A 19,845-nucleotide genomic window follows, 5' to 3' on the forward strand; every position below is an offset into this window, starting at 1 on the left:
AGGATGAATGCTTGTACAATTTCTTTTCCTTAACTCACTCCTGAACTAATGAAGGCGACTCAAGACCATTCTGTCAGGTTCCGAAGAAGAGCTTGATTAGATCCATATACCTACCTTAATACATTGAAGGCCTCATTTCACAATAAGATTCCTACTTCCCACATAGATGACAATATTGGTAATGAGATTTTGGTCGTTGGGGAACATTAAGTAACACCAAAACCTGATGTTGACAAAGAAGTACAAGTCAATATGCATGCAACAAGAAAAATATACTTTAGAGCCTCAACAAGTCTTCACTATACTTGATGAACACAAGATTCTGCAAGAAGGTAAAATCTTAGAGGGAAGTTGATGAACACAAGATTCCGCAAGAAGGTAAAATCTTAGAGGGTGCATATGATGTAACAGTTGAATGTGATAAATGTTTGATTAGCCCTCAATGGTGTGTAAATATAAACTACTACGTTGCAACTATATTCTAAAGGGATTACATCACTAGTATCTTGTAATCAAAAGTGGAAGAAGCAAAAGAAAAACAAACATACCACCATGTTGTCAAACTTCCAAGCAGTTGTATCCCAAATGACCATCCCTACAATATCAACACCCCATTAGCACGAGAACCATAAATTTTTTGTTTTTGTTTTTATAAAAAAAGAATAGGTAAATATATAGGAGAGGAGAACCATGCCGAAACTGTCAGGATTAGTGCCTTTAAATCCTATTGTATGATGCTATGTATTATATTATATATGACTTAATGTTGTAATTAATAAAGTTTTTTTTATTATTATCTAAAATAATGGTAATATGAATATTTGGACATTATCATATAGTCCATGAGATGCAAAGTATGTGATTTAGTTACAAAAGATATAAATCACAAGTTGTTTGTAAACTTAGAATTTTAGGTTCGTAGTTGGTGATGAAATTGGGCATTTTATCTGCGAAAACTATAACATATCAACTAAGATGATTTGTCTTGATCATGAAAGTAGAGACTTCTAGTTAGTATATTGATATATTTTAAGAGTTAAAACATATTGAATTGGACCACTGTGAGATTTATTATTCTCCTAACGACTGTCAAATGAATAATAAATCTCACGACCTCTATTTACACGAACTCTTAATCTTGAGAGAATAATGGACCTGATCATGAAGTGTAGGTTGCTTTGATATATCAGGAGTGAGATCTAAAGTCACGATCAAAATCTCAGTATGTTGGACAGCCACATTTAGTATTGATGGAACATATATTCTTAAGATGAAATTCATAATCTCTTAATGGAGATATAAAATATTTCCTTTAAGATAAGTTTAATAGGTTTGGTTATTCAGAGTTTTAGGCATAACCACTTTAGTAAGGAGTTACTAAAGTATATATTTATGAAATTAGATTTCATAAATATATAATAAATAACTTAAAGGATTAAATTAGGTACTCAAGGATTAAGATGTAGTAACAAAGTGATAGTCTACATTCATGACTTTGTATTACTACGAATATTTTATAAAGGGGTTGCATGTACAATAAAGTCTTGTGATATAATTTATTAATAAGGTCTAGAGTTTTATATAGTGGTATTAAATATAATTAATGGTAATTTTGGATTTGTCAAAAGTTGACAAAAAAGCCCAATGCCTATTGGAGCTAATGTCTTATTTGTTCCCTTTTGGTCCATTTTTTATTAGATCAAAACAAAAGAGTAAGTTGCATTTTGGAAAAAAAAAAAAAAAAAAAAAAAAAAAAAAAAAAAAAAAAAACAAGAACAACTATAAGTTCTGAAAATTTTGATAATAGACTCTTAGTTGGAATAGAATTTAAATTTCTAAAACTTAGATGATAAAGCTTTATCTAAATTAAATTATTGTTAAATCTTATCACTTAGTCAAGAGCTTTGTAGCTTAATATCTTAATAAAATATTAATTTAATAAGATGCAACTTGAGGAAAAAAAACAAAAACAAAAATGTGGGTTATATGGGGTTTAAGTTTAGAAAATTTTTATAATTGTTTGAGTAGTATTTATATTTGTTTTAAATTTTTAAATCTTTATCTCTTAGGTTGCGTTTGGATTGGGATGAAAAGTCTGCGTCTGCGTTTACGTTTTTTTTTTTTTTTTTTTTTTTCACGCGTTTTTGAGCGTTTTGAGGGGTGCGGCTACTGTTCAATGAACAGTAGCTGCAAACTTTGACTTTTCAAATATTTTTGAACCAATCACAACACATCGTGTACTGTTCATGGACCCACAAATTTCACTTTTCAGCAACTTTTTCATTAAAAATGGGTCCCACGATACTATTCACACATTTAAAAATTATTTCGCTACAGTGTTTTTCAGTTTTCAGTTTCAGTTTTCAGTTTTCAGCTGTATCCAAACGGACCCTTAGTCAAAATGTGGGTTGTTTCGTGGGATTTAAGTTTAGAATTTTTTTGTAATAGGCTTTTAGTTTGAATATAATTTAAATTTGAAGAAATTTAAATTATAAAATTTTACCTAAATTAAAAAGTTGTTAAATATTCTCGATTAATTGAGAAAATATATCATAACAAAAAATATATAATTTATTTAATAATTAGTAAGAGTAGCCATTTGGCACAAACTCGATTTCTAAGCCCAAATTTGTTATGTAGAATTTGATATGATATGATATGATAGTTGATTGTAAATCACACGAGAATTCACATGTTGGTGGGCATCTAGATTCCCCCTTAATCCCAATTTTGTAGGAATGTCAATTCTTGTTTCAAAAGATAGGGGGAATGTCGATTCCCCCTTAATCCGCATTCTCGTCCTTGTAAAAAGTTATATTTAGGTGCGGTTTGGATAGCTAAAACACAGCGCGTTTTGCGTCTGCATTTCATCCTTTTTTTTTCCTTTTTTTTTTAGTGCATGAATAGTAACTCGTTCTGTTTATGCACATGGATTACACTGTGCAGGAGACATTGTGCACTGTTCATGGGACTCACAAACCACTTTATTCAAAAAAAATATTAAAAATGGGTCCCACAGTACTATTTACACATTTAAAAATTATTTTGCTACAGTATTTTTAGTTTTCAGCTGTATCCAAATGGACCCTTAATATAAACTAACATTTTTTCTCAATTCCTCCATACCCTTTAACCAATAGATTAATATTATTCTTAAATAGAAAAAAAAATTTTGAAATTTGATATTTTCTTTATTTGTATCTCTTCCTTAGGATGAGTTAGATGCTAAAAGAAAATAAATTACTTTTATTGACAAGACATGATGTTGTGATATGTCATGAAGAAAAACAATTTAAATTATTATTATCTTGTATTATACAGAAGATATAAAATGCAGACTACCCACCTTGATGTTAGGTCTAAATTCATTTTGTTTACTTGTGGTTTAAAAATTGTCATTTTCTCACCTAAGATTAGCTCCATTATACAACCATTACCCACCTCATCACTTTCATCGTTAAAAATATAACAAAAACATAGAATTAAAGATCTAGAAAAGGATATTTGTAAAAGTGTCTTTATAAATCTAATGATATATTGGGTGTAATAAACAATTCCTATAATATTTTTAGAAATAAACCAAAAATAGGATTCTCATACACCTTAAAATCTTAATAGATTCCTAGTCAAATTAAACTTAGGAATAATTATATTCTAAGCATCCAAATTGTCAAGCATCACATTTTTAGAATTTTAAATGGCAAAGGTAACATAGATTCCCAAACCAAACACTACTTAAACAAAGAGTGAAGTTATTCCAATTAAAAGTATAATGCGGCAACTCAACAGTTAATATGAAAAGCAAAATTGAAAAGTTGATGTTAGCTTTCTTTTACCATATATTGTTTTTTTTTTTTAGAGTTTCAAACTATAGTGTCCGCTCTTGACAATAGCTCTTTTATCATTAGATTAAGACATCAATTAGTTTTTTATGTAGGCAGGGATTGAACTACGGATCTCTTATTCAATTATTAGAGATTTTACCAATTGAGTTAACTAGAACCCACTATATTAATTTATGCCTTGTATATGATTTTCTATTAAAATTAAAATTAATTTAATCAGTATTAATTTATCGAGTTATATGTTAAATTATTCTTTGTTTGGATAAGTTGTTGTTGTTGTTGTTTTTTTTTTTGGGATGATTTGTTGGGTAATTTTCTTATTAAGTGAAGTCACCCAAAAAAAAAAAAATCATTAACATTAATGTAAATAAATGAATATATTGAAATATGTTGCGGAATGATTTTATATATGTATATATAAAGTTCAAATGAACAATTGAATATCTTTCATTTATATATGTGTGTGTATATATATATATATAAAGTTCAAATGAAAATTTTGATAAGAGATTTTTAGTTTGAATAGAATTTAAATTTGTTTTAAATTATTGTTAAATCTTTATCTCTTAGTCAAAATGTGGGTTGTTACTTGGGATTTAAGTTTAGAAAATTTTTGTAATAGACTTTTAGTTTGAATATAATTTAAATTTGGAAATTTAAATGATAAAGTTTTACCTAAATTAAATAGTTGTTAAATATTATCCCTTAATTGAGAAAATATATCATAACAAAAAATATATAATTAATTTACTAATTAGTGAGAGTAACCACTTGGCGCAATCACGACTTCTAAGCCCAAATTTTATTATATAGTATAATATGATATGATCAGGGATAGAGCTATCATTAGACTAGGGGGGCAATGCCCCCCCCCCCCCCCCCACCCCCCATTTTAAAAAAAAATATTATTATATATGTGTAATAATTTTAGTAATTTTGTTCTATAAAATTACATTTTGTTTCTCTTAAACAATATCATTGATTCTTTTAAGCGTAATGATATACTCACAAACTTTTTTACAACATTTTTACTATTTTTATAGCAAATTCTTATTGGTTTACATAATGAGCCCACCACTTACATCATTGTTTTACTAACTAGTAGCACTTATCATATCAATAATTTATAAAAAAAGCTTGTAGCTCTAACATTTTCCTCATTTTGGTGACCATAAAAAAATGTAATAGCTCAACAACAAAAATTACCAATAGTAAAACTAAAACAAATTAAGTTCAATTAACCAATTTTATCCAAAATAAAAAACCTTGCCCTTTAAAAAATTCTAAACAAAAATAATTTTGTTCTTACCCACCAAAAAAAAAAACTCAGCAGCTAAGTAATAGCAAAGTCAGAGGTTTAAATCACCGCACACAATCAATGGTAAAGCTACTCCCTAACTCAAAGTTGTAGCTCAGTCCTTGGATATGATATGATATTTGAAGGTAAATCACACAAAAGAATTCACATGTTTGTAGGCATCAAGATTCCCACTCAATCCCAATTTTGTAGGAATGTTGATTCTTGTTTGAAAAGATAGGTATTCACATTCTTGTCCTTGTAAATGAAGAATACCCACCTTGAGGTTAGGACTAAATTCATTTTGTTTACTTGTGGTTTAAAATTGTCATTTTACTCACCTAAGATTGGCTCTATTATGCAGCCATTACTCACCTTATTGCTCTAATCATTAAAAATATAACAAAAACATAGAATTAAAGATCTAAAAAAGAATATTTGTAAAAGTGTCTTTATAAATCTAATGATATATTGGGTGTCATAAACAATTCCTATAATATTTTTAGAACTAAACCAAAAATAGGATTCTCATATACCTTAAAATCTTAATAGATTCTAGTCAAATTAAACTTAGGAATAGTTATATTCCGAGCATCCAAATTTTCAAGCATCACATTTTTAGAATTTTAAATGGCAAAGGTAATATAGATTCCCAAACCAAACACTACTTAAAAGAAGTGTGAGGTTATTCCAATTAAAAGTATAATGTAGTAACTCAATAGTTAACATGAAGAGCAAAATTGAAAAGTTTTGAGAGTTTCAAACTATAGGGTTTGTTCCTAATGATAACTCTTTTATTATCAGATTAAGATATCAATTAGTTTTTGGTGTAGGCAGGGATTGAATTCCAAATCCTTTATTCAATCATCAGAAACTTTACCAGTTAAGCTAATTGGAACCCACTATATCATCTTACCTTAAGTAAATTAAAACTTTTTATTTTTTATTTTTATTTTTTATGCCTTGTATATGATTTTCTAATAAAATTAAAATGAATTAAATTAGTATTTATTTATCGAGTTATATGTTAAATTATTTTTTGTTTGGATAAGTTGTTGTTGTTGTTTTTTTTTTTTTTTTTGGATGATTTGTTGGGTAATTTTATTGTTAAGTGAAGTCGCCTAAAAAAAAAAAAAATCTTTAACACTAATGTAAAGAAATGAATATATTGAAATATGTTGATGAATTATCACATATATATATAAAAGTTCAAATAAACAATCAAGTATCCTTCATAAATCATTTTTTTGTTAAAACCCCTCTTTTTTGTATGTGTGTATTTGTAAGCAATCACGTATTTTTCGTTCATTCATTTTTTGTTAGAACTTTTTTCTCTCTCTTTTGTATGTGTTTATTTCTAAAAAAAAAAAAAAATCCTTCATTTTTCTGCCAAATTTTTTCCTTTGCTATAAATGAACAACGCTCCCACAATCCAGGAGAAACTACAACTAAGACAAATTTAGGTTAATTTAATTCACCTTAAAAATAAACATAAATAAAGGTAAAGTTGTAAAGCCGAATAAAATAGTAAAAAGAACAAGTCATAGAAAGCATGAATCGGGTGTTGTGACTTGTGAGTCTTCCTTCTCGGTTTCTTTTTTTTTGATAGCCTTCCTTCTCGGTTTCTGACCAACAACAACCCAAAAAAGTCAAAAATTACATTACTTTACAAAAACTTTAACTAAATTCTCATCATAACAAATCAAACATTTAGGTGTTAATTAAAAAAAAAAAGGCTGGAAATTTATTTACATATCAAATTAGCCCAAAAAAAAGTCCGCAAATAACAAAACCATTGACCCAAAAAAAAAAAGAAAAAAACAGAGAGAACTTGGGAGCATCATTTCCAATCGGCACTCTCTAGAGGAGAGAGAGAGAGAGAGAGAGAGAGAGAACAAAATGGGGATATCGGATGAAATATCACCGGCGGATGCGCACGGCGGCAGCAGCCCTGGAAAGGAGCAGCAGGCGGCGGGAGTGGGCATACTTCTACAGATCATGATGCTTGTTCTCTCCTTCGTCCTCGGCCATGTCCTCCGTCGTCACAAATTCTATTATCTTCCTGAAGCCAGTGCCTCTCTTCTCATAGGTATGTATATGTATATATGTATTTTTCAATTTTGCTTCATTCAATGCAATTTGAAAAAAAAAGAAAAAAAAAGAGAAAGCCCCAAAATTTACTATCTTTGTTTCCATTTTGGTCAGGTTTAATTGTGGGTGGTCTTGCTAATATATCTAACACAGAAACTAGCATCAGGTTAGTTAGTTAGTTCATTGTCCCCCCCCAAAAAAAAGGAGTTAAGAGTTGTTTGGTTAATAATCTTTTGGGTTCATTTCTGCAGGTCTTGGTTCAATTTTCATGAAGAATTTTTCTTCCTATTCCTGTTACCTCCCATCATATTATATCCTTTTATGACTTTAATATTTATGTTTATGGTCAAAAATTCGTGAGCGATTTTAGTCCTTGAAGTTTAACATTATTGCTTTTAGTCCCTAAAAAGCTTAAAGTGATCGCCTTTTGTCGATATGGAGTGATGGCGTGTCAGTTTTTAGTTTGTTCACGTCATCTACGGGACTAAAAATGATAGCTTTAAACTTCAGGGAACAAAATTGCTGACTAAAAATATATTTAGGGCTGTGTGTGTGTGTGTGTGTGTTTTTTTTTTTTTTTTGATGTTTGAGAATTGGCCTCTACATATGATTTTCCTTGACACTTGTGTTCTTACTCAGTCGGGGTTCAGTCTCTCTCCTGTATGTAATTGTTACCTTTAACTTGGATGTGTGTGCACTCACTCGTGTGCGCGCACATGTGTTTTGCTTTACAATTTGGATTAGTTGCAACTAATGTACTTCGAATGTGATGTACACTATCATTGTGCCTTTTGCAGAAACCATTCTTTTCAAACTTTGGAGCCATCGTGACATTTGCTATCCTTGGCACATTTATAGCTTCAATGGTTACTGGTGTTCTAGTGTAAGTTTTTATTGGCTCCCTATAAGCATGCTTTCATGCCAAGAGCCTTGTAGCTCAGTGGCACTGCATGGTCTCCTTTATGAGGAGAACTGGGATTCAAATTTCCCCTCCCCACTTGTTGTAACTACTGAATTATCAAAAAAAAAAAAAAAATAGAAATCATGCTTTCATGATATTAGAGTTTCCATCTTCCTCACTTTTACTTTTTTATTGGGGGGTTTGTTGCAGATACCTTGGTGGTCTTACGTACCTCATGTACAGACTTCCATTTGTTGAGTGTCTGATGTTTGGTGCTCTTATATCAGCAACAGATCCGGTCACTGTTTTGTCCATCTTTCAGGTGATTTCACGCTCTGCTTCTGTATCATATAATCCATTAAACATGTATCTATTGTAATACATTGTATACGGTTTGGTGAAACTAAATTGCCCAACTGGTTTTCCTATAACCTTGTACCTCTCTGCTTATGTCATGAGTTTTAGACACAAGCATTCTACAATTTCTGAAGTATCTGGTAGATGATAGCAATTCTAATGTTAATGGGGTATGTAACTTTAAAGCCATGAAAAAAAAAAATTCATTTTTGTTGTTTAACAAAAAACAACTTTTATCCCAAACTGCTTTTAACTTTTACCTTAGCTTTACTCCGTTAAGATGGCATCAATCTTATGTGTGGAGGACCATAGTAATCAATTGATGCAGGGCCTTCAGTTATATGCACTATATTAGGGTTTATTTGGGTATGGTTTGATGTGAATAGAGTTAGGGAGTGGCTAGGTTTAAGGTTCAAGGTTGTAAGGTGATGAAATTATTTGGTTTAATTGCATAAGTAGCAAAGATAAAACCAAGGTATTTTGATGCTTCCCTGTGGCTGAGATCTGTACTTGATTGCAGAAATGGGTTATTTATGGAATTTCAGGTTCTACTAATTGGAGAAATGGATTCGGGCTTAGTTTGACTGTTAGGATTGAATTGTAGGAATTTAATATATATAACACACACACACACACACACACACACACACACACACACACACACACACACACATGTTATCAGCTCTAGTCCTTTAAGCAGCAAATTGGTTATAAGATTAAGAAGATAAAAATCTAGGCAACCTCACCAAAGTTTCCTTTGTAACTGCACCTAGAAAAAGAAGACAATCTCTTGCTCAAATGCTTTTAAAGTGGCTGGAGATATTTTCCTGCTAGAACTAAGGCTTCTAATGTGAAAATGAAGAATATTTAGTAAGTTTAATTAATTGTGTAGATTGGTGTTATTTGTGCAAGAAAAATGGGGAGACAACTGATCATTGACTTCTTCAATGTGATATCATTGACTATAGTTTTTAGTCTCTTTAGGATTCAGTAAAAACAGGGAAATACAGGATTTAAAATGAGGAACCTTGCTTAAAGATAAGAGTGTCTCTCATTGATGAAAGATGAGAAAAGTTGCTTGGGATTTTCGGTCAGCAATTAATGCACTATTGAGAAAGATTGAGTTAATTCAAGTCATGGGAATGAAAAAGGTAGATGGAGAATATTAGTACAAGTAATAAAAAAGTACATGTCAATTAAGGGGGCAATGGAGAGTGTGACTTTAGATAGAATAGAATGGTGGAAAAGAATACATGTGGCTAACCCTGATTACTCTATTGAAGATTCGTAGCCGACCTCAAAATTTTGGGACTAAGGCTTGTTTTTTGTTGTTTTTGCGGTAATATATATATTTGTGATGGCTTTATGCAGGAACTTGGCACAGACACGAACCTGTATGCCCTGGTATTTGGAGAATCTGTTTTGAATGATGCAGTAAGTTTTTGCCATTATGTCATCGATATCCCATATTCTTGTAGAGTACATGTTCTGGTTAAAGACAAATCATGTTTACTGGGTGACTTTTTTTTTGTATGTTGCACCATTGGTAGATGGCAATTTCTTTGTACAGGTATGTAAAGTGAATTACACTCTTCTGCGGCAATTAGAATATTACTGGAGTTCTGTTCTAAGTGAACCAGTGTTTTGCCATGCAGGACAATGTCACTGTACAGAAGTCATGCCTCCTCTGGAGAAAACTTCTTCATGGTGATTGTCAGGTTTCTTGAGACCTTTGTTGGCTCACTGTCTGCAGGTCAAGATTTGCTTTGTCATACAATATTATAGATTTAAAAGAAATATCATTATCTCTTTGGCATTTGTTTGAAGATGCGTGTGGAGTGCATGCATTGAATTTTTTTTGAATGATTTTTACTAACTGTGGTAGTTTCATATGTTAACGTTTCTCTTGGATTGGAAAATAAAATCTTATTTTAGTTTTATACCAGAACTGAAGCATGCAGATGATTAAATTTGAAGCAGGATTAATTGAAATTCTGCTTATATGAAAATTTAGGTTAAAAGAAGACTAGAAAGGGTCAAATAATGAGAAAGAAAAACTAAAGAAAAGTGGATTAAGAGATAGGAAAAGGAAGAGTGGAGGACCAAGATGTTAGACCTAGATTTCTTAGACAATGAAAATCACACAAGCTTCTTGAGCATTGCACCAGAGTATGCGTCATGCATCAGTAATAATATTTGTTTCAAAATTTTTATCAAGTGAACCTAGGGAGCCATTGAATTTGGTGAGACAGGTGGTGCAGCCTTGAAAATTATATGGACCTTTTATTTTGTTTATCTCAATTGTGGCAATTTCAAGTTCTATCATCTAGGCCCATGTTCAACACCTGATGGAGATACGTCCTACAATTTTGAATGGTAGTACTGCATTGAGTCTGAATCAGTTTATGTCTTTGGTGACAGCACTTTCTTATGGGCAGTGCCAGAACATTAAGTTATAAGACGTGTTGGGTTTTCAAATTTTTTTTTTCCCTATTGAAGTTACGTCCACAATGAAACTTGATTAGGGTACTCTATAATTTCTAAGATATTATTATATTTTGGGGTTTATGGTGGTCAATTTTTTCTCATTAAGATTGTGGGAGCCAATCCAATTGCAATAGAGAAGAGCCTGATAGTCTTTAAAGTTTTAATGAATGGGACACTGAGTGTTTTGGTTAGAGTTTGATGGGATGGTTGCCTAGATATATATATTTTTTAAATATTTTACGACTCCCTCTTTTCTTCTTCCTCATCAAGTGTGCAGATGCCTTTGCTGATGGATTGTTAGTTGAGTTCCAACTCCCAACTTGATGGGCTTGAGTTTTTTGGTGAGCAGGGGAATTGTTGCTGTAGAGCAGTTGTAGGCTGGTCAGTTACTAAGTATACTTTATGGTAGCCCAAAACTAGGCCTATGGGTCCAACAATTTTGGTCTGAAAAGTGTCCCTGGTAGTCATTTTGGTCTTTTGATAGCTCTATTTACCATTTTTACTTCTATATAAGCTCATTCATTCGTTATGTTTCCCCTGTACATGAGTTCTGCACATTCAAAATTTATTCACTTTTTTAATAAGTGATTGTAGGCATGCTGTATCAACATTTACTTGTCATCTTAATTTTAAAAAATAAAATAAAAGAATTGGCTATTTCTCTAAATCTTGTGTGAGTTTCATAATTGTAAGAATAGTTTTCTGGAAAATATTTTCTCAATGTCTTTGAAATTGTAATCACAACTAAATTTTGAATTCTGGTCAAGAACATGTTTCTCCATACATCATCATAGTCAAAGCAATGAAAATTTTAAAATGCTTACTAAAATGAGTGTAAGATTTTTTTTTTTTTTTTTTTTTGGAATTCTCACTTATCAAAAAAAAAAAAAAAAAAAAAAGATTTGGGAATTCTAACTCAGGTGATAACATATTTCCCCTTATGTTATGACTTATCAAAAAACATTCTCAATGTATCTTGTAGCCAGTACTAAATTGTGAAATACTGAGGATGCTCACCTTTTATACTTGCACAATGCACATGTAAAAAGGGGAGAGAGAGAGAGAGAGAGAGAGAGAGAGAGCTACTCAAGGATGACATGAAGTTTCAATTGATTTAATTGCTTGCTCTTTAAAAACTTCATTTATCTTATTTTCTGATTTTCTCACTAGCTGCATTTTTTTTTAAAGATTGCTAACAGGTGCATTTCATATGGCTCTGCAGGTGTTGGAGTTGGATTTACTTCTGCTTTGATATCCTTTTTGACAAAATTTTCTCATATGCTGTCTATCATTTTACTCTTAGTAGACATGTAGTTGTTACAAAATCGTGAGACCTTTTTTTTTTTTTTGAAGTAATAAATTGTGAGACCTTAATTATCAGAACCTTTTCAAGTATGCAGGATTGGATATTGACAAGTGAGTTTATGTGTCATTCTCCTTTTATTTCTAATAAAATTATATATATATATATATATTAACAAGTGAGTCCAGCATATAAATATCTCCTGATATATATGAAAATGTTTGATACACATTTTACTTGTCTTATTTTCTGTTCAGTCTTCAAAACTTGGAGTGCTGTCTCTTTGTGCTATTTCCATATTTCTCGTAAGAAATCTTTTTGCCATTTATTTTGAGAATTGTTCATTCTTTCTGTTCTGGACTTAATTGTACAATCTAATTTAAAACTTCAATCTCTCTAGGTACATGCTTGCAGAAGGTGTTGGACTGTCTGGTATTGTATCGATATTGTTCACAGGAATTGTAAGTGGATGAATATTGTTTTGCTGTAGCACAACCAACTATATTATAACAACCTGCTACATGTTGAAGCTATGTGATGAATTGCTTTTCTGTTTTAGGTCATGAAGCATTACACATATTCAAATTTGTCAGAAAAGTCTCAACAATTCGCGCAAGCGTTTTTTCATTTGCTTTCATCATTAGCAGAGACATTTGTGTAAGGGAGCTTTTCATTATACGTATTTTAAATCAAAGTGATTGAACTTTTATGTCTACATGATACTGACTTGTTTTTCAATTTGCAGATTTATATATATGGGCTTTGATATTGCCATGGAACAGCATAGTTGGTCACATGTTGGATTCATTTTTTTCTCAATTGTATCCTTGCATCATTTGTCATAAAAATGATAGTTTACTGATAATTTCATTAAGTGATAGTTGCCGTTGCTCCTTAACTTGCTATTATCCCAGTTATTTATTGTAGTTGCCAGGTAAGCATGCTGTATTTTTAAATATGAAAACCTTTTGATCTTGAAATAAACATATTTTTGTTATATTATTTAAGTTGTATTGCATGGAAATTTATATGTCCTTTTGATGTAGGGCTGTGAATGTTTTTTCCTGTGGATATCTGGTCAATTTGGTCCGACCTGCACATCGACAGATACCTGCAAAGCATCAAAAAGCACTTTGGTATAGCGGTAAGAAGAGTAGAAAGTGCTAATTGCTTGAATTTCTTAATATGATATTGCCAACTTATAATGAATTGTGGATGAGTAGGACTTCGAGGAGCTATGGCTTTTGCCCTTGCTCTGCAATCAGTTCATGATCTTCCAGAAGGACATGGCCAGACAATATTCACTGCAACCACTGCAATTGTTGTTTTGACGGTAGGCAAGCTGACCTTTATTTTAACTTAAAGCAATTAAATCCTTTCATTGTCTGGTACCTTACTACCGCAATTGAATAGGCTTTATGTACATTCGGGTAAAAAGAAGATTGGATCTTGAATATATATATATATATATATATTGGTTGTTTGGTATTAAAATAGTGAATAGAACTAGTCAAAGCTTAAAAATTAGGTGTTGGACTTTCACTAAAATCAATATCACTGTGAATGCTATTGGCTACAATAAAGCCTTTATATGGGCTATTGTTAAATCCTTTCGTAGAAGTACTAGGACTCTAAATAGCCTATTCCTAGAAAGACTAGGACTACTAATAACAAAGAAAAAAAAACCTTATGCACTTTTAAACCAAATAGGAAAAGGAATCAAAACACAAAATAACACTTGTCTTTGGTTTAACCTATTCATAAGATTCAATTTAACTTAAGACTAACTAAGGTCCCAAGTAAGCTCTCAATCATCCGAAACATCCCAAATTAATGCTTGAGCACTAGAATGAGTTTTCCCTTTCTTCATAAATGTTCAAAGGGGGTTGCCAGTTATGTTCCATATCAGCATCAAACTTTTTTAAAAAAGAAAAAAAGAAAAACAAGCAATGCAGTGGTGATATATGTACAATTTAAGATATATTATTGCTGGCCACCACAGCCCAAACAACCCTAAAAGACAACCAAGGTACTGCCACATATTTTCATTGCCACCCAAAACTCCCAAACTCCATTATTGCCACTTATCCACAGCCCAAAAACACCACCACACCCTATAAACTAATAGTGCCCACTGAGACTCCATATTTGTAGTTCACGTTCTTTCTCTATAAGCTATCCTGTTCCCCCATATTCCTCCAAAGCCACTCCCCAACCTTGATTGTCAAGTTACCTAAAGAATAGACTTACAAATCACATTCCAATTAAACAAATAAAATTTCTACTCCTCACCTAAATCACCCCAAAAAAAATCATATTGGAATTTTTCCATTTTATTTGCCACTCCAACTGGCAAATGGAACAAAGTAAGTGGGAAGACTAGAAAACGTACCATTTGTAAGAGTTAAGTACACCTCACTTTGATGGAAAAAAACTTTCTTCCAAGCTGCTTTTTCTACCCTCTAGAACATCGTTCCAGATATTTAGGGCCCGTTTGGTATGTGTGTTTAAACAACAGCTTTCAATTTTTTTGGAATTACGTGTGGGTGAAAAAGTGTGTGGAAATACGTGTAATGTTGTTTAAAAACTGAAAACATATGTTTGAACTTGCATACCAAACGAGGCCTCATTAACCTGAAATAAACATCCCCTCACCACCATCAAACAGCTAAAAATTCAAAACCAGGCCTCCACAAATCAATGCCAACATCCCAAATCACTCAACAACTAGTAAGTTGCCTGTACAATGCATGGATAATATTGTAATGTTTTATGTAAGATGATTTTGGAGAATATTGTATGTGTGTATATATATATTATAGCATAATTGTTATAAAACTTTGTTAGTAATGAGTTCATTGTAAGAAGCAATAAAAAAAAATTACCCATAGGGGTTTCGGCGGCTTGATGGTGGTGAGAGGTTAGCATGACAATGGTGGTGGCCCCTCAAACTCCTCTATTTCTCTCTCTTACAAATGCTTTGTCAATTTCAATTATTTTTTATTTTGTAAATAGTGAAATAATGTGTTTCATTTAACAATCCACAATATTCTCGTGTCTCTCTCTCTCCATTGTGTCTTAATGGTTAGTTATATTAGTCCTTAATTTTTTTTTTTTTTTTGCTTTTGTTTTTAATACTAAAACAATGATTATGCTAAAAGACATGAATAAGAGAGAAATGTGTGGTGTAAGCTCAAACAATTAATGAGAGATTAATGAGATAATACTAAAAAATAAGTTAATATGATCTTTTGGATAACAATAAAAAAATTAATGAAAAGAGGTAAAAAAGACTAAATGCAAAATTAGAGTTCTATATGGCAGAATCTCATGCGCTCTCGCATGAAGTCTTTGCTTATATGTGTGTGTATATATATATATATATATATATTGATTATAAAAGAATCCAAAGTTAAAAGAGGAGAGAGAGAAGCAAATGTTTGAAGCATGACAAGCATCTGGAATTATAACATTATTTAATGAGAAATATATGTACTCTATATCACCATTTTGGAGTTTTTATAAAGGGAAAATTATAATTTACCCTCTTGTGGTTTGGTCTATCACAATCTAGTTCACAAATTTTCAATTGCTACATTGGAACCTTTAAAGTTTGAATTAAAATGAATCATTAATGTTCTATCCAAATCAACAAATTTTGAATTTTGTGGACAAACTTTCAACTAGAACTTACCCCCATATGGTTTTTCCTTAGCACAATTTAGCTTCATAAAATTTTAAATTGCTACATTTTACCTCTTAAAGTTTGGATTAAAATAAAATTGTTAACACTACTTTGGATAAAACTACAAATTTTTTTTTTTTTTTGAAACCTTAGGAGTCAAATGTAGCAATTAGAGGTTTGTGGATTAAAATTTTGATAGGGCCAAACTAAGGGAAGTAAATTGTAATTTCATCTTTCAAAAGATATGAATTTTTAGTTATTATAGTTTTCAGAAAACTAAGAATTGAAAACATGGACGAAAAACATTTTTTAAAAAGAAAATTGTTCTTTGAGAACCCTTCCAATTTTTTTAAATTTTAGTGAAGCCCCGAATATCCCATGACTGGTAAAGTAATGACTCAAAATAAAAACTCTTTTAACCTTAGAGTGGATGGCTGTGATTTGTGTACTGATTTCATTCATAACTCTTTTAAACCTAGACTACTTTTCTTTAATAAGCTATAAGTTTTATTGAAGACAAGGAACATGCCCCTTCTTAAGGAGATAGTCCTAAAGAATTAAAAGGAAAGAGAGTCAATAAAATCAATAACAAAATAGATCTTGCTTTGACCCATTATATGAGCCCCTTCAAACAAAGTTCTTTCTGAAGGCAATTTTAATTAAGCAACTAAAGTCCCACATCTTCAAAGGTACAATGGTTCCTCTAACCATACTCTCCACATATAGCATGAGGGGGTGAAATTCCAAACACCAGTGAAGTGTTCACAAAACCAATCCCTCCATCTACTTAGGAATCAAACATGGTTTTAGGCATTACCCAATGTATCCCAAACATGGAGAAAGTAAAACTCCATAATATGTTGTGTCACAGGGCTACAACAGATGATCCACAGATTCACTGCTACTCCCAATCCTCCATTAAGAACAGGAAAGCACCTAGTATTCGTATTCACAATAGGGAGTTCAAATTTATCACTGCCTCTGCTGAGAAAATTTCTCGGTGGACTCTCCAGTTTATTAGCTACAAACATGGGAATAGTGAACAAAGAGACGAAATCAGTTGGTAAATTGGAAAGTGTACTTTTTAGTAATGTCAATCTTCCCCCTTTTGATTCGTACAACTGCTTCCACCCCAATAATCTACACAGTTTTCTACAATATGGGATTCCACACAGAATTCATATGAGACTTGTCTTGATCCAATGTTGCATGTGGGTCCCATAAGAAAGAACCCAAATATAACAATTGAAAAATACCACTAAACCCATCTTTTCTTGCTGCATCAGTTTACTGGATCAGGATGTATTTGAGTTAAAATTATGTTGTGAGTTGCATATAAGACATCTTGTTCTCACAATATATCTATATTGCTTTAAATTATTTTTCAGGTGTTGTTGATTGGTGGTTCAACTGGTACCATGCTGGAAGCATTACACGTTGTAGGTGATAGCCATGATGGCCATGATGGCTCCTTAGGTGAAGTAAGTTTTGCAGAGAATAACTTAGTTATCAGTTCTGTGTTCTAAAATTTCAGATAGTATGACTGGCTGCTACCAGCGTGATGATTAGTGAACTTGTGACTTTTTAAATTCTTACTTCTATGTTTATTCTTTGTTTTCCACCTCCCTCCAAGAGTTTTGAAGAGAACAATGGCTACATGGCTCCCTCATATGATGAGGCATTATCATCAGGGAACAAGATCAAGATGAAACTTAAAGAGTTCCATAAAAGGTAATATCTGTGAAAATGCCTTTGAATATGTGACTACAAAGCTTTTATTTAATTCTTAAGTTAAGAAACTAATATAACAACCTCTCCTACCCCCTTGTTGTTCTTGTCAGCACGGCATCGTTCACGGCATTAGATAGGAACTACCTCACCCCATTCTTTACAAGTAACAATGGAGATGAAGACGAAGATGAAGAAGAGCAAGGTAAGACAAGGCTTGGCTTGACTCTCTGTTAATGTATATGATTTGAACGGTATGCTGCCCAAGGAATTGCAAATCTTTATATTTACAGAGAATTTCTCATTTCTCAACATGCATCAGATGTACTTTTTAAGGGATTAATGCTAATGAAAAATTCCCGAAGAATGTCTTATCAGTTAGTAAAATCGGAATTAAACAGCATAACCCCAATTTGACCCCTGTAGTCTGCATTGATCACACCTGCACCAATTGCATGCATTCATGGAAGACTGATCATGGTGCTAAAGATTCAAATAGTCCTGTTTCAATAAGCAAAATCATAATAAAAATTGACCTCTGGTTTCTCTTTTCAACCCTTGACATGATGGTCTTGCCAAATTCACTTGAAGCCAACAAGCTGCAAGAAAAATAAATTGACCTGCTGACTTTTTTCAATGTATGTAATGTTGTATTGGAAAGTGGACTTGGATGGTTTTTAGTTGTGAAAGATAGAACCATAGAGTAAACTATGTTGTGCAATCACACTTGCAAGAGAGATGTACTTATTCAATATTTACTACATTATATCTCTTCCAGTTGGACTGGTTCAATAATTTGATTTTGGGGTTGACAGGAGGTTTTGTGGTAGGTGAAGTATTTTATACTTTGCTCTCATTCATGTTAGCAGCTGAGCCTCTTTACCATCTTTCAATTTCAAAATGGATCACTTGTTGTCATTTATATGATAGAAGGGTGCAGAAAGAGGGGTCATTTTTTGTTTTTAGTGGACAGCATTGTATTAGCAAAAATACAAGGGTTCTCTCTTTTGTCATTGTGGATTACATTGATCACCCATTTGCATGACCACCTATAGAAATTTTGTCATTAGCTTTTAATATAAATTTATTTGTTGCTTTCTCTTGCTATTCTTTGGAATTCTTTTTGCATAATGGTTTTGTTTGAAATATGAAAATAAAAAGGGCATGTTTCGGTGATGAACGGGAAGTCTGACATTTCATTCCAATATTTACCTTTTTAATTGCGTTCTAATTTTCATCACATCGGTGTTTATTTATTTATTTATTTTTTGGTGCTCAATAGATGTGCCAATGCCTAGTTCTGGAAGAGGGGGCTTCCGTGGCCGTGGTCGTGTCTAAGAGCAGTGACAATTTCTTCAGAAGCATGTGAAAGGAGTTATATTGTAGATAATTACCAAAATGCATACTAGAGATAGCTGAGTAGGTTAACTGCCGAAATGGACGGATGCATCATTATCAACTTTGTGCATTCCTACTTACTAAAACACAGCTGTAAAATTGTGAAGTATGAGGGAGACATTGTGGCCTAGTACTAGTACAGTTGGGCACCTGTTGCTGAATGTCATTGTGGCCTGTACCATTAAATGGATTTGTAAATACTGGATTCAACAAGTTTTACCACCTGCAAATTTAAATTTTATATACACATTTGGATCACGGCATTCCAAGTTCACATTACTTCTACCTTGATCTTTTAATTGTAAAAATGTCTCCTGTATAAAACTGATCTAGCTTGCCAGGGAAAATTTGGGAGTACAATTTTATTATAACCCCAAGTTTTGAATTGATTGAACAAATAATATTTTTATGACTCAAAGTCACATGTGGGGCGAGAAATTGTTCACTCCCACAGGAGAGTCCTCCTTTCTCTCACAACAAATGTGGACTCACCTCCTATGAGAGGAGGGAGGAGCAGGGGTGTTCACCAAACCGCACAAACCGCATAAACCGCACTAAAACTGCCTGCAAAATAGCATAACTGCACCGCAAGTAATAGTATGCTGCACCGCATGGTGTAGTGCGGTTTTATAATAAGAAAACCGCACCGCACCTTCTCTATATATTAATATATTTAATTATTTTTAATATAAATATATTATTAATAGTTTAATAACCTTAGTTTTCAAAAAAAAAAAAGAAGTTTAATAACCC

The 19,845-nt window shown here is 32.1% G+C and overlaps 1 protein-coding gene across 1 annotated transcript; it reads left to right on the forward strand.

The window, feature by feature from the left end:
* The first annotated feature begins 6,912 nt into the window (after positions 1 to 6,912).
* LOC126726815 (sodium/hydrogen exchanger 6-like) lies at positions 6,913 to 19,350 on the forward strand. Its single transcript, XM_050432182.1, has 22 exons — positions 6,913 to 7,231; positions 7,348 to 7,399; positions 7,485 to 7,544; positions 7,869 to 7,893; positions 8,031 to 8,116; positions 8,345 to 8,456; positions 9,863 to 9,925; positions 10,042 to 10,061; positions 10,147 to 10,244; positions 12,201 to 12,229; positions 12,363 to 12,394; positions 12,539 to 12,586; positions 12,682 to 12,742; positions 12,841 to 12,938; positions 13,027 to 13,102; positions 13,196 to 13,215; positions 13,328 to 13,425; positions 13,505 to 13,614; positions 17,355 to 17,447; positions 17,600 to 17,697; positions 17,808 to 17,899; positions 18,977 to 19,350. The coding sequence occupies exons 1-22, from the start codon at positions 7,042 to 7,044 to the stop codon at positions 19,030 to 19,032; spliced, it is 1,617 nt and encodes a 538-aa protein (XP_050288139.1). The 5' UTR covers positions 6,913 to 7,041; the 3' UTR covers positions 19,033 to 19,350.
* The last annotated feature ends 495 nt before the right edge of the window (positions 19,351 to 19,845 follow it).

Source organism: Quercus robur, chromosome 5 (assembly GCF_932294415.1).
Source record: "Quercus robur chromosome 5, dhQueRobu3.1, whole genome shotgun sequence".
Taxonomy (NCBI): Eukaryota; Viridiplantae; Streptophyta; class Magnoliopsida; order Fagales; family Fagaceae; genus Quercus; species Quercus robur.